Here is a 16,798-nt window from a genome sequence, read left to right as displayed (position 1 = left end):
TTTTCTTAATCATTCACTTTTAACAGTTACTTCGGTCAAAATGGACAGCGAAAAAAAAGTAATTGAAAAAATAATTAAAACTTTTCAAAAAAATCCAATAGCCAAAGGTTTGAAGGTTCATCGTCACACTGTTTCAAAGGCCACTAAACAGTATAAGATAGATTTGAACATTGAAAGAAAACCTGGATTAAGGCAAAAGAAGTCGAACAACTCTTTCAGAGAACACGGCACACTTCTATTAGAAAAGCAGCTCGTAAAGTTAAATGCTCTGATCCTTTTGTGCGCAGCCACATAGAAGCAAGAGAGTTGAAGTATTTTTGAATTGATCTATGGTTGTGGCCCCTCAAACTTGTTCACCTCAGCTCTAATTTTTTTTTTAAAATATAGATATACAGAAATAACGCTTAAATATGTAGGTTATCTCTTTTAGTTGAAGAGATATTTAGGTTTATTTATTTCTTTTTTTAATTTTGCTCGCTTTTTTAGGTGTTGGCGATAAAATTCTAAATAAAAGGAATTTGCTAAAAGTTATCCCTATAAAAAGTTACACGCATCCAAAGTTGGAACATGTAAAATGGATCCGGAAAGAGAATTTAATACAAAAGCGCGTAACGTAAAATTTGGCTCACTTAAAATTTAAAAAATTTAGGTTTGAATAAAAAATTCTAAAAATACAAAGCACAGATCCTTGAAAGGGTTCCATATTGGTATAAATATATATATGTACATACAAAGCTTGTTTTACTATCACACGGTAAATAAAGTCACAGTAAACACTTTTATAAAAAAAAATTAATTTTTGGAACACATTTTCCCCGTTTTAGATATTTCGGTATTTGAAAATAGCAATTGTCAAAAATTATATTGCAATTGATATAAGGCTCATGGATGTACATTATTTTCAAATTTTTTTTATGATATCTTAAACCGTTAAAATTTTACATTAATTAAAATTTTATATTTTTGACGTCCGATAAATTCATAAAATTATTTCGATTCATTAAAATATCATTCTCCAAGTCCTAAGCTTTTCACCAACACCAAATATTTATATAAAGTGCTTATATTTACTCTTCAAAAGCTCTACCAACCTTGACCCTTTAAAAATTTTTAAAGTTTGTTCATATATTTCATCCCCGTGCACGGAAGGCTATCAACTGTTCGCAACTTCGGACTGTGGAAAGATATTTGGCTCTAAATCTACGTATTTTTGAGAATTTTTATATTGACGGTTTAAGTTTTATTTAACTTAACACATTTTTTTTGGCTCACTCTTTATAGCAGTATTTTCTATACAAAATTTTAAAACAATTATAGAACATTTGATGTATACAATTTTCCCAGAGTGCGGTATTACTGTGAATTTGAAATATTTTCTAGAAAAATAATTCCTTTATATATTAAGCCCCCTAAAACTGAAGAAGTTACACACAAACAAATTTATTTTAAAATGGCTACAATGTGTGTTAGTGTGACAATAGTAGCTGGACTCCTACGAATGACCACACACTCACCAAGGCATATAAACATATAGGACACTCAGAAAAAAATAAGCGACATTAATAACTCAGATCAGTCTCCCCTCAACCAATCCTCTTTCCCCGTTAAGAGCATTACTACTCCGTTCCATTCCATTCCTTGGTACAATAAATATTAGAGGTTGTGGTTGCAATTTCCAACTTTTATATATGTAAAATGTGCAACACCACACAATGTGATGAGAAAGAAATGAAAATAAATTTTTGTTGAAAGTAAGAATGTATAATAAAAAACACAGACACAAATACGAAAACACGTTGAGAGACTGGAAATGAATGAATAAATGACTGAGTTCATGCATTTTGTTATATGCTCAAGTAGAAATAGAAAATGTGGAAGGGTAATTTTTCTTTTGGCCAAATAAATCCAATTAAAATGTCATTTATGTTTTTGTTAAGGGTACTTACGGCACCAAAGCCTCCTCAACCATTAAACTCGGCAACCACTTCAAAGAATTTAAAAAAAATAATAATAACGAAATGGAAACAGAAGCACCAGCCAGAAAATAAAACGAAAACAAACACACAAAAAGAAGATTTTCTCTGGCAAAATGGAAAATGAACTATTCTCTTTATTTTATACAATATAAAAAATAAAGTCGATGACAAATTCATTTCATTTTAAGCTTTATTCACATTTTGTCCAATATACTCTTTCATTTATATCCTCTTCCACCTTCATTTACATTTGTTGGTATATATTTGTTTTAATTCATTCATTCATTACGTTTGCTACGTTTCAATTTCTTTACAGCTGGCTTCATCTGGTGATGGCCATAAAAACGATCCTCCGCTGCCGTTGGATTTAGATGTTCCATACAATGATGATTACAGTATTTTTCATAATGCGGATAATCCGCATCAGCAGCAGCATGATGAAAAAACATTTAGTCCTTTAGAAAAAACCACCTCAACTGAAACTACGAGTAACTTTAATAATAATAAAAATAATTATAACAATAAAAATACAAATACAAACAATAAGGAAGAACAACTGCGTAAAACGCAACAAGCATCTGTGATAACGTGGCGTAATGCTGGCCAACAACAAAAAAAATATGATACAGTTACAACAACAACTACTACAACTGCACAGCCACCAGCATTTATGTTTCCCACTAATTCAGCCTCATCATCGTTTACCAAGTACAACCGCAATCGTAACATCATTGTTAGTAATTATAATCCGAATAATAGCAACAACAACAATAATAACAACAACAACTACAATGGAGACAACATTAACAATTCCTACAACAATAACATAAGAAAGACCTACACAAAACATAAAAATATTATTGTTAGTACCTTCAACAGCAACAACAACAATAATAATAACAACAACAATCAGAACACTAACATCAGCAATAGATCAGCCTCCTCTTACGATCGTGTCGATGATTTCAGCGATGGCAGTAATTTCTTCAACAACAATTGGACCACCATCTTCATGGGCAACGATCGTCCCATACACAAGACCCACGTGGAAATCATCACTAAAAACGGTGCCACCAAAAAGCCCAACATCATTGTCAACAACTATAATCCCGACATTATGATGGCACCCAATCCCCACAATCCCAATTTCAATAGTATGCTTATGACCAATCTGCTGAGCAACAGAGGCAGCGGTGACTTTGGTCAAAGTGAATCATCAAATTCGGGAAAATCCTTGTATGATCGCAAGATCACTTGCATGCTGTATTTACAGGCGGATCATACGTTTTTTCAGAAGATGGGTTCGGATGAGGCCAGCATAGAGGCGATTACGAGGCATGTCCAGAGAGCCAATGCCATATACAAGAATACAGGTAAGTGTTAGAATATTCTGTATTTTGAAAGACTTAATTTCTTAGCTATAAAGGTTAACATTGTTAAAATAATCACAGTATTTTAGTCAAACAAGTTTAAATTAAATAATCCTACTGGAAATTTGTATCAATTGCTTTAAACGAACTAGTCCCGTGAAAAGAGGAAATAGACTTGCACAATTGTGGGAAAAATATGAAAAATATGAAAAATATTTGTTAATGAATTTTAAACAAATCTGGTAAAAAATTGTAATAGAACAAATGCTTTTTAGGCTTATTTCAGAGTGCCTAAATGTATCGATTTACATTCTCCTAGGACATCGCCATGTTAAAGTGACAGGTCGCCTTCGTATAAAGAGTTTGAACTAGAATCGGTACCTATCACTTTAATACTAGTCACGTAACAAATTTTGTGTTAGTTCCTTTTCCCTAGGGAAATTTCAGTTTTAGAAAGTATTAAAGTATTGGATTTTGCTTTATGTTCGTTACGCTTTTTTCGTCAAATAGCCAATTTGAAACAATGTGGAAATACATTAAATCTGTAATATTACTTTGTCTGTCTGATGATACAAATGTCCGGTATGTTTTCATATCTTTGAAATAACTTTTTTATTTCTTTTTCAACTTTGACTGTAATTTCAAACAAAACCACATAAAAAATATACCAACATTAGCCAAGCAAAAACCAAAGTTTAAACCAGATACAAATATTTCAGTTTTTTTTTAATATTTACACTAGAAATAGAAAAATAAAAACAAACAGAACAACCGACCTGCAAGGAAAATATTTATTCTGAATATTCAAAGTAAACAACAAATGCAACATAAACCGACTTTTTTTATATATACACATGAGTGTATTATTAGGGTTGACAAAAGATAAGTTTTTCCAATGACAACCGGAAAATAATTCATCACCAGATACCATTTCCAAAAATGTTATGATATGAACTAACATTAGCAAGTTTACTAAACAACAAGCTAAGGAGTCTTGAAAATGGCGGTACCGAACTGCTTAGGATAATGATGAACATCCATATGGGCAATTCCACGAGAATTGCTACCACGACTGAAAAAACAACTTGAAACTATTTTTCAAGATGATTTGAATAGAAGAAAATAATAAAATGTTACTATGTGAAAGTATTTCGATCATATTACAACATTTAAAAGACAAAAATAATAGTTTAAACTGATTATATTTAATTTTTTTAATGTTATAGGCTAAAATTGCGGCGAAAACTATTCACAAAATTAGCTTGTAGTATGAAATGAATTTGACTCTGATTGTTTATTTGCTATTATCAAATTGTTTATTGAAACCGAATATATATTTTCCATTAATTTTGTTAGTTTTTGTATACATATATTTACAGAATATATATTGTTTTATTATAAGAGAAAAATCTGTCACGTACGATATTAAATTTTATTTATTATAAAATCATCCAAGGATTGTTTTTATAACGCCTCTCACGATTCGAATATTTTCGCATATTTCTACATGTACCTCAAAATGAGTTCCGTTTTATGTCACATAAGATATACCCTTATTTCGCTCAATATTTTGGACAACAATATTTCGAAAGAGCTTTTTATTATTTCAATATATAGTACCCTCTGAATGGAACATAGATACCAAATTATTTTTCAGATACTATTATTTTTGCAAAAATCTTTTCCACTCTATAGGCGTACAAATGTCACGTATGATGATATGGAATTGCCCATATGTTAATCTCAGATGTGTATTTAAGAAGTGATCGTGTTTTACTCAGGCTGGCGAACGTCATTAAATCAAATAAGAATTTCATAATGATCAATAATAATAATGTTTTTTATACGAGAATATTTCTCGTTGTTGCACATAAACTGTGAACCACAAAAAATATTAATTAAATATATACTAAAAATTTGAAGTCTATTTAAATGAAAGTTACAAAAATATAGAATTTTCGAGACTCACTGAAATATTATTATGCGTCATATATGAATGTCAAACGGGACTGGATTTTTAAATCCCGGGAAAGCAATTTACTTCATTGCGATTTCCGTATTTTTGTTTCACATTAAAAAACATGCAATTTAACAATGATTAAATAAAAATATAATTAAATGAAAATATGCATGTACATATCATAAAATAAATACTAAATCGGCAGATATGAAAGAAATGACTGTTGCCTAAAAAAAAGTTATATCGAACCGTATGGACGTTCTTACAATCACTTTTCAATAGTTGCGGTTTGCAAAGCGAGAGAAAAAATAAAATTTTCAATAGGCAGAGAGTGTGTTATAATTAGTTGTCCCTATTTCCAAACCACAACCATTTTGACATTTTCTTTTGTTTGTTTTCTATTTCATATTACTCAAACCAGCTGATTCATATATGCGTAATCTGTGCTAAATTCTTCAATAAAAGGTCTGCGAAACTTATTGAAAAAAATATGCAGAGGTTCTCATGTAGTAATTTTGTTTTGTTGGAATTTATAGAGTTAGGTATTCTTATTATTTTCAAACTGATTTTAAAATTTGTCATTTTGTTTAAAAGATAAAAGTTCTGCCTTTTATATAGAAAAAGATTTATAACAATCGGTTGGAAAATGGCTGCTGCTCCATCTTTGAATTCTAGATCACAAAATTACAAAAATCCATGAATTTATACAAAAAAAAAATCGTAATAAAATCGTGAACAAATGTGGTAATCACGGGATTTTCGGGATCAGGATATACATCCTTAATATAAAACATAAGAGCTCGTGTGCGTGCGTGTTCATACATACATATCTACAAATAATATTTTACATACATGCAACATACTAGAATATGCAACAGCAAGTTTTTTAGTTTGAAAAGAAAACATAACAAAATAACAAAAACTGAAGTATATACAACATAAAAATGAATCAAAACCACATTTTATACCGATTCTCCAACTATCACACAGATACACGCATACAACCACTGAAACATATACCAGCCGAAAGATTTCTAGGGCTTCACTTTGAAGGCCTTCTAAAAGGCCTGTTTACACATTCTATAAGATCCGATATACATACCACTCAGCCTCATACGCATTACAAATTACACTCAGGTCTCGTTTTATGCGGATTTTTTTTATGCGAATTCAAATTTATGCGTTTTTTAAATACATTTTTTTTAGAATTTTAAAAGATTTTGGAATTTTGTTTTAAAGCTTTTTTAAATTTTTTTAAATTAAACAAATTTTGCATCACTGATATAATGGTTATAGTTTGTTTTTTACAAAATAAAATTCTTAATATTGATTCAGATACGGAAAGACCTTTAAAGATTCATCGCGGACTGACTGATCTGTTTTCCGGATATTTAGAGTTGCATAAGCAACTTAAAAATTCGAAATCGCAAAGTTTAATGACAAATTCTTTTGCAAGAAAAGAAGCAATTGAAGCTCCTAAAAATTCTTTGATTTCGTCTCCTATTCACTAGATTAATTCTAGTGATGAAAATGATATTTTACCATAAGATGACAATATGATTAAAGTGACGTTGAAACGATGCAGACAATTATTCAGTGATTCAAATTAATCATACATATTTACAGAATTTCCTTAAAAAATGTGTTAGCTCATTTTTTTGTTGGATCATTTTCACTTTTTCTGTAATTATAAATACTAGGATCGCCTAATTGCCGAAATTCAACCACATTTAAAACGCTTTTCACCACTTTTATTGAGAAAAACCTTGATTTTTTTATGCGATTTTGTTCTGATTTTTTAATTAAAATCTGAATTTATGCGGTTTTTCAGAATTTTGGAACGAATCATTAGTTTTTATATGAAGCTAGAGTATCGTTTTATGCGATTTTTTTTGGAACGCATCTATCGCAAAAAACGAGACCTGAGTGTACATAGTAAGATCTAGCAAATTACTATTATCTGTTGTATCTTCAACGATACAAAACGGTCTAAAAATATTTTTTTAGTTTAAACAAATTCTTGTTTGCTGCAAACAAAAAAAGTGTTATTTTATGACAAACCAAACATAGTTCAAAAAGTCTTATTAGTTTATAACTGTTTTGTTTAAAACCCAACAAAAATTTATTTAAACTAAAAAAATATTTTAGGCCATTATGACAATACGACCTAATAGGAGACCGTTTGAATCCCCCAAATGTATATCGCTCGCTTATAATGACACAAATTAATAAATAAACTAAAAGAAAGTACACATTGATACATTTATGCTGAAATCATTATGTATATTTTCCCTTAGGCTATCCTTTTCTGGTCTTTTAATACAAGTACATATGTAGACATTCTATGGGGTATTACTTGGTAGATCTCCTTATATACCTTCAAGAGGAGACCTTCTAGCATGCAAGGCTTTAGCTCCCCTGACAAGCTGTGGGTGTCGTTATGTCTACAAAATAAGGCCTTAAAGAATGCCCCTTTACTGCATTTTCTCCCGCCTGGATACATTTACTCTATGCAACAATATAACTGTTATATTTTCCCATACACATGCAGCCATCTATATGTATATGTATTGTGGACATTAAATATTCTGGGAAAAAAATAATAAAATATACATTTAATTTCTGTGACATAAAATCGGATTTGTGAATGTTTTTTTTTTTTTAAAAAAAGAAGCTGTATTGATTTTTTATTTATTTTTTTTTACTTTTATTTCAATTTATTTTTCATTGTCTCTTTCATTTACTCACAGTGTGTTTTTGTTTCTCTTTCATATTTCGCAGATTTCAACAATGATGGCAAAGCTGACAATATTACATTCATGATTAAGCGCATCAAAGTCCACAATATGAATGCCGTCAAAGACCCTTCATACCGCTTTCCCGGCAATTATGGCGTTGAAAAATTTTTAGAATTATTTTCAGGTGAGTTCAATTAAATATTCAGTCAATAAGTCAATTGAGTTTAACATTTACATTTCGAATTTCAATTAAATTTTTACACATTTTTTTATATTTACACGTTTCCATGATGTTTTTATGTTTATTAAAAATCAATTAAATTTGTTTTTGCTGAAATGATTTTTGCAAGCATTTTTTTTTTAATTTTTCTTGTTATTAATTACAATTTAATATTATTGCATAAAATTATTTATAGATTTTACTGGTGCTGACCTTGCGGTTGTTTTCTTTTTTTTTTTTGTATGATTCTGGAAAGTATTTAATTGACAAGAAAAAACAAATTATGAAATTGTTTATAGTTTAATCACGAACATGATGGGATTGAATTTTTTTTTTCTGAGAAACTGGGAAAATAATGAATTTATTTATAAATACGTTATAATTAATTATTTACATATTATTAGGGTTTTTTTCACTTAATATTCACATTATAATATTCATACACATATTATTTCATGTTTTATTTATTGTTATCTTACAAATATTACAATTTTGAACTTTCACAAACAAAAATCAGCTGTTCTAAAGTATTTATGTATTGGAATAAGCAAAGCAAAATAACATTTCTAAATTGAACTTTATTCATGACATCTAATAATGTCAGTTTTTGCCATGAAGTTTGTTAATTTACTTGAAATTTTGTTAATAGGAATTAAATGTGCCAAGAATGTTGTTATTTTGTATTTTAAAATAAATCCTCTACTTTGCACCACTTATATTTCTTCTATATATTTTTGTAAATGTCAGTATAAGTGAATTTAAGTGTGTTATTTAAACACATTCACATGAAATACATGTACCAATGTAAATTAGGTTGGTCCCGCAAACACAATTGTCGATAACCCTAACAAAAATTTTAAAATGTTTTGTTTTAGGTTTTCTGATTACTTCTTAAAGTAAAATTTTGATATCAACCAAACCTATCCCTGATGCTGGTAACGTTACATATTGAAAACTTTAATTTTAATGAGGAATATTGTCTACATTTTTGGATACTATAGTAACGGAACCACCCTAATGTACACATATATGTATGTGTTATATCACTTTCATGTTTTCTTTACTGCAGCACGTACAAATTTCAACTGAGATTTTATGGGAATAAGTGCTTTTTTTCTCTTTTCGCATTTTTTTTTGTAAAATGTAGACTTGTTTACATACTCGAACATAAAGAAAATTCTTGGTAAAATCAATTACACATTGTGAAATGTTACCACAACAACAGAATGATTGTTACGAACTGAATTTAAATCCTTAACACAGTAAAGAAGTGGCCACTTAAAATCGGTACGCACTGAAGTAATCATAACAACGCCCCCTGTTATCAAAATGGAAAAAGATTTACATACGTTTTTAACAAAAAATCTACCGTTATTCTACAATGAATTGCAAGTCATTATGTTTAGAAGCTAGAGAAAACATTGTGCACAAATATCTAGAAAATCCGACTTTGTCGGGTTATAAGATAGCCAAAATCCGATTTTCGGCAGATATCATATCAAAAATTTTACGTCTCGGCAGCTCGAGGTTGTATGGCCTTTAACTATGAATATGTAAAAATTGAACAAAAATATTAATTTTGCAGGCAATCCGCAGCTGCGGTTTGAAGAGTCAAGCTTTTCAGACATGTTTTTAAAGAATTTTCAGAATTATATATAAAAAGAGAGTTTGGAAAAGCGATTGCTGTCATTTATAAGACATCACACATCTGATACAAAGTTTTAGCCAAGTTGTCATTACTCAATGACAAGTTGTCATTACTCAAATACAACTACGAAGTGGTATATTGAGAATAATATTGATGTTATACCAAAACACGTCAATTAAACAAATTGCCCAAATCTTCGTCCAATCGAAATATATTGGACAATTGTTAAACGTAAATTGAAAAAGAGTGCAGGTACAGTAAATAACCAGATTTTTATGTGAACAAATTAGAATAAATATGCTGGAATAACGGCAGAAGTGGGAAGAACAGTTGTGCAGCTATTAATGGGAGGCATAAGAAGAAAAGCCAGAAAATTTATTCGCAATAAACCTACAGTTATATTTTTTTAAAGCTTAATAAAGTGTATAAAATGTTAACATACATTGTTTCATTTAAAAGTTATGCTCGCTTTAATCCGTACCGATTTTAAGTGCCCACTTCTTTTTTTGGCAGTAAAATTAAAAAAAAAAAAATTGTTTTTTTGCTACTTTGTGTTGAAATTCTTGAAATGTTTTTTGGGAAACTAAATAATGAAAAATTAAATTGTAGGGCATTTTTTAAATTGAAGAAAAAATATGCAGAAACTATATCTATCCAATACATAAAGAGCTTAAATATAAAAACTAAATAACTTAAAAATCAAAAGAGATTTAATAACAAAACAAACATTTTGATGAAACTGTGGAAAATAAAGAGTTTATAACAGTTAATTTAAATTGTTTCTATATCATAAATTCCACCAAATAACACAAAAAGATCACAAGTTTTTGACCTTGGGTCTTCCGATTCATAAGTGCATCAGTACTAAAGATAACAGAGGTCAACAAATAATAAAACAAAATATTTAGTGCCGTGATACTGTTAGTGGTTTTGTATTAGGTGGGCACCAATAATGTTTTCATTCTTTTTCCAACGTTTAGCTTTGGATCTACATTCATTTTCCAATATTGGTTGTCATAAATAAATTTATGTGCCCGTTTTATAATCTTCTATGCAAAAGTTGTCGCAATGACCGAAATGTGTTTGCTTACATTTGTGGTGAATACACAGCAAAAAACCTATAAAAAAATTAGTAAGAAACACGTATTCCAATTATTTTAAGATGGATTTTTCCTCAAATAAGTTTTATCTACAAGAAAATTACACGTAAAAATTTTGTAAGGAGACCCACTTCCGAAAATTACTCTAACGAACACAAAACTCTTAGAAATCAGAAAAATTCAACACAAATTACTTTGATATAGAAAGAAATCGTGCGACCAAATTTCATGGCGATCTGTCCATTAATCCTTCATAGCTCTCATACTAGGCTCACTTCCGTAAATCACTTTAATGAGCATAAATCTCTTAAAAATGTTGGTATCCAAATAAAATTTAACGAAAATAGGTTTCATATACATAGAAGTAAATTACATTTCCTAATTTGATGATCATCGATACAAAATTGGTCATAGCTCCCATATAAGGCTCACTTCCGAATATCACTCACGAACAAATTATTTTTTTTTTTAAATTTAAGAGAAAAAGGGTTTAGCTCATTTACTCAGTATAGGACATCATATGTTAGGGCTGTTTTTAGTTCGACAAATCTTATTTTTTTGGAAGGGATAAAAAAATTGGACAAATGAAAAATTTTATAAAAAAATTGTATTTCATTCAAAAAAGCAAGGTCTTTTTGACACTCTCTCTCTCATATATACCTATTAAAAAGGGGTGACCTTACTGACTGACTAATTCATCATCGCACAGCCTTAACGCCTGCAGCTAGAGGCTATAGGTTCCAACTCCCCATTACACATCAAATTGGTACTTATAAAGCAATTTCTTGAAAAAAAGTTTGAATCAGGGTATCGAATATACTTAAAATTAGTTTAATGGTCTAATTTTGTAAAACGTAACGAAACGTTTTTTTTTCGAAAAAAATTCTCAATTTTGAATTTTCATATTTTTCAAAACGAAGAAAACCTTCCCAAACGTTTGAAACATCAAAATCAAAAGTTGAACATTTTCTTTCGTTTCAATACATTTTTCATTGATTTTTAAATTTTCAAAGAAAAAACATTATTTGGAGACAAAGAAATGTGTTTTCCAAATAATTGTAAAAAACAATCAAACATTTCAAAATTTGTTCAAACATTTCAAATAATTTAATTTATTTGGCAGAAAGTTGACATAAAGACGATGTTTTCAAACCACATAAAAAATTGACTTGAAACGCAATTATCGTTTCGTTTTATAAAATACCAAATTTTTATTTTTTCGTTCCGAACGAAAACGCAAACGAAAATTCGTTTGAAAATACAAAATGAGGCCATAAGTTTTGTAATATATTGTTACGTTTTTATAGCCTTCACCTTCGTGAGAAGGGTATATATAAGTTTGTCATTCCGTTTGTAATTTCTACATTTTTCATTTCCGACACTATATATATTCTGGATCCTTATAGATAGCGGAGTCGATTAAGCCATGTCCGTCTGTCTGTCTGTTGAAATCAATTTTCTGAAGACCAGATATCTTCGGAATCCAAATATTCAATAATGCTTTCGAGAATTTTGCTATTTAAAATCAGCAAAATCGGTCCACAAATGGCTGAGATATGAGGAAAATACCAAGACAACCTCGATTTTTGACCTTTTTTTGACATATATCTTGATTACTAAGACATTAATATAGACAATATGGATATCTAATGATAGATATTTCAAAGACATTTGCAACGACGTATATAAGACCATAGTAACTTGGACCTACAATGGGTCAAAATCGGAAAAAAAATGTTTAACCCGAATTGTTTTTTTTTTCACAAAAAAAAATTGAAAAAACAAAAAAAAAAATTTTTAAATTTTAAAATAACAATCGAAAAATTTTTTTTTCCAAAAAATGAAAAAAAAACAACTGAAACAAATTAAATTTTGTTTACCTAAAAATATTTAAAATTTTGAAGTATAATTTGGTGTAGGGTATATAAGATTCGGCACAGCCGAATATAGCACTCTTACTTGTTACCTTTTATAAACGAGGGTCTATTTATTTAAATAAACCGGATTCTTTTGATTACAAATAAAAGCAATTTAAAAATGTAACAACTCTTTATTTATTCAAATGTACAACAACAGAATTAAATATTCGGTCAGTGTTTTTATACACGTTTATAAATTTGCAGATAGTTGACGTTAACTCTAACAGGGCTTATAATAAACTCATTGACAACTGGAACCTCTGCCACTCTTTATACACACGTCATCTTTCGTGAACCTTCTACAATGATCTTAACGGACAACTACTATATTTGAATTCAGTGTTGCCATACCTTCAAACAATGCTAACAACCACATGCTATCAGTACTGCTGATAAGTAGAAGCTTCTACTGATTGAAATGTTTATAAACACGATGAATGTTGCTGGCAGTTGCTACAGACAGTTAAATTCAAATCGCAAGCGCAAATTCGTAACAATTTGTTTGTGAAATAAATTGTTCAGTGGCACTAACATTATTTTCTTATTCATACTATTCACTAGTACATTTCAAAAGCAAATGTTGATCAGCAATTGCAATACATTACATTATGAAAGAGCTTACTCAAAATGTAAAAGGATAAAAGGAACTCAAGGATGTTCTCATTCTGCATGAACATTTCCCTTAAAACCGATTTATTTATTTTAATTTTTATAAAACAAAATCCCACAGAGTCTTTATTTAAAATAAAATATGTATAAACAGATAAAGTTATAAGTAAATAAAAATACATATGTATATATTTTCTTGGAATTTTTCTTAAATTTTGTAATTATATTTATGCACTGTAAAAACACATCAATGCTTAAACTGAAATGAATTCAATGATTGAAATCAAAAGAAGATTTTCACTGAAATGCAATTAAGCTGTAATCTTTATTGAATAATATGCAGGACATAAAGAGAAATGCAAATTGACTTCAGTTTAAAAAAGACAAGAAACGTAAAAATACATCAACCACTGGAAATTGATAAAAAAAAACGAAATTACTGTCTGTTCTGACAAACTCTTCAAGCTTAAAAAAATATATTTTTTTAATTTTCACCAAATATGAAATGACGAACAATAAATCAATATAAATCATCTTATTCATAATCAATTTTTAAATTTATCACAGATTTATAAAATAAATTTTGTATGGAATTTTTTTTATAGACCTTTGAGTATGCTTTTGTAAATAAAATCTAAAATCTAAATTTATTTTTTTAAATTTTAATTGTAGAACACTTGTTACATACGGAATTTAGAACCTGGATAGAACATAAATATTTTTATCGAAATGAACCCACCTATAAATATCAAAAAAACATTTGGGATATTCACACGCACGGTCTACTATTTGGTCATATTGTCATAATGTATTATGATAGTTTAATCAAATTTTTGTTGTGTTTCAAACAAAAATGTTCTAAACTAATTTGAACTATGTTGATTGTTTTGTCATAAAATAATATTTAGTTTTGCTTAAACACAACCTCAACTATTATAATATATTACATTATGACAATATGACTAATAGCAGACCGTGTGAATACCCCAATGAAGTATTTGAAGATTTATAAGATATATAATTTCCCGACCTTTTTTGATTCCCGGGTACCCGGCTATTCCCGACATATATAATGATACTGTAAATTAGGAATATTATAGCCAAATTTCATATAAAAACATAGTGTTATAATTATTAAAAATTAGAGCTTCGAATTAATTAATAAAATTATAGCTTAATTCACAAAAATCTTAATCCGTAATTAAAGAATATCAGCCTTTCATTCCATAAATCCATTCATAATATTGAATTTTTTAGATTCATTTTAAAGCCTTTTTTAAACTGAATTAATTTTAAAGTTAATTCATACGAGATTATTCAAACTTTGAATGATTAAATTTTTGTTAAACCTTTTTGTACTAGATTTTAATTAAAGTAAAATTTAATGATTTAATAAATTTTTGAAGCTATTTTGTTATGGATTTGAGGAAGAAATTTAAAGAAATTAGAATGATTCATTTAGGAAATAAAATCTATAAATAATGAATTCACTTTTTAAATTTTCATACGAAAAATCCCAAATAAATAATAAATATTATTGCCGAGATATAAGCAAAAAACTGTAAAAAAAACTTTTTACTGTTTTTTGGTGAAAAAAATAGAGTTCTAACTAGTTTTCTATGTATTTTCGTCAGTTTTTAATTCCCGGGATTTTCAGTCGGGAATCCCGGGAATTATCGGGTAATGAAAAATTGGCAAAATTCCCGGGAAATTTGTACCGGGAATTCCCGGGATAAAAACCCTAGTCTTGTGCCAAGTGTACTTAAAACTTTTTAAAAATGAATATAAAAAATACATTTTTAAAGTTCTTAGAATTGTATACCGTAAATACATGCTGCATACAATTTGTGTGCAGTTTGGTTTTTATTCATAATACTACCACCACACAACCTAGCATATACATACATATTTACCATCAAAAGTAAATTAATTTATACATTTACATATGTTTGTATGTCTGTAAGTTCTAATTTTCCATTTCATTTCTTATTTATAGAGGAGGATTACGATGCATTTTGTTTGGCTTATATGTTCACCTATCGAGACTTTGAAATGGGTACTTTGGGTTTAGCATGGACGGGTGATTTGAAAAATGCTGGCGGTGTATGTGAAAAGAATGGGGTAAGTAGTAATTAAAACTAATGGAATATTTAAGCAAATGCTTTTTACTCATGGGCATATTAAGCAACAAAACTAAAACAAATTTAATATAACTTAAATTATACTAGTTTTATTTCCTTTTTTTAAATGTCAGCACTATGTTGTACAATTGAATAAATCTCATGTTTTTCATTTTATATGTATTTTTGTATGTATAAATATTTAATTACATATTACTCATACGTATTCACACTTTTGCAAATGAATTATTAATGACACTCATACGCCACCCGGCTGGTTAACAGGAATTGCACAGTAAACTACAAATAAACTGATTGTACGTAAACTGCAGTTGTTGTTTTCTGTTGCTGTTTATTGTTTAAACAAAAAACTGAAAATGTACAAAAATAAAAAGCAGGAAAAAGAAACTGTGAATCAAACAAAAAAACAACAACAAACAAACAAAAAAAAAACAAATTTCATTGTGAACTTGAAAATTCATTATGGACTTTGGCTGGTAACCATATACAACAACAGCAGCAGCAATAACAACAACCAAAATCCCACTTCACTCCTCTGATGCAGCCTGACAATGAAATCCATTCAAACAATATCTTCATTTTGTTCATTTCCTGTGTCCGCATATAAATTGGTTGACTCTGTTGAATGCAACCATTCAGCCAGCCAAACCAGCAACGAATACAAAACATTTTAACATTTCAACCATTTCGGCTTCAGCGCAAAAACGTAAAAATTGTACCAAAACAAAAAAAAAACAGAACTTTTATTTTTGCAAAAGTACTATAAAATTGTAAGAGGGTTTTTGTTCTGACTGCGTGAATAAAGTTTTCACTTCTTCATTTTTTTTGGGTTATAGCAGTGGTGGTTTTTTGTCTTTGTTCATACAATGACTTTTTCGAATATACAATTTTACATTTATTATCATGTTTCACATAATCACATCTCGAAATTTGGGCAGGCGGTTGGGGGCAAGCAATGAAATTGTAAAAGAAACGTGTAATTAATATTATGTATTTTATGTGTACTTTACTCTTTTTGTTATTTACGGTTAACATGTTTTAAATTCGTAATATTTAATTAAATATTTAAGTTTTTATCGCAACCCATTTAAATGGTTTAAAACATAGTTAAGGAAAT

The 16,798-nt window shown here is 28.9% G+C and overlaps 1 protein-coding gene across 1 annotated transcript in view; it reads left to right on the top strand.

Annotated features, from left to right (window-relative positions):
- Kul (Kuzbanian-like) overlaps nt 1–16,798 on the top strand; it is a 238,871-nt gene that overhangs the window by 201,050 nt on the left and 21,023 nt on the right. Inside the window, exons 5-7 of the mRNA XM_065498141.1 lie at nt 2,293–3,349; nt 8,088–8,228; nt 15,537–15,661. Of these exons, the coding sequence (XP_065354213.1) occupies nt 2,293–3,349; nt 8,088–8,228; nt 15,537–15,661 (1,323 nt within the window). The remainder of the gene's footprint in view (nt 1–2,292; nt 3,350–8,087; nt 8,229–15,536; nt 15,662–16,798) is intronic.

The sequence above is a fragment of the Calliphora vicina genome, chromosome 1 (assembly GCF_958450345.1).
Source record: "Calliphora vicina chromosome 1, idCalVici1.1, whole genome shotgun sequence".
Classification (NCBI taxonomy): Eukaryota; Metazoa; Arthropoda; class Insecta; order Diptera; family Calliphoridae; genus Calliphora; species Calliphora vicina.
Note: the sequence above shows the minus strand (reverse complement) of the source record. Positions and strands in the feature narration are given on the sequence as shown.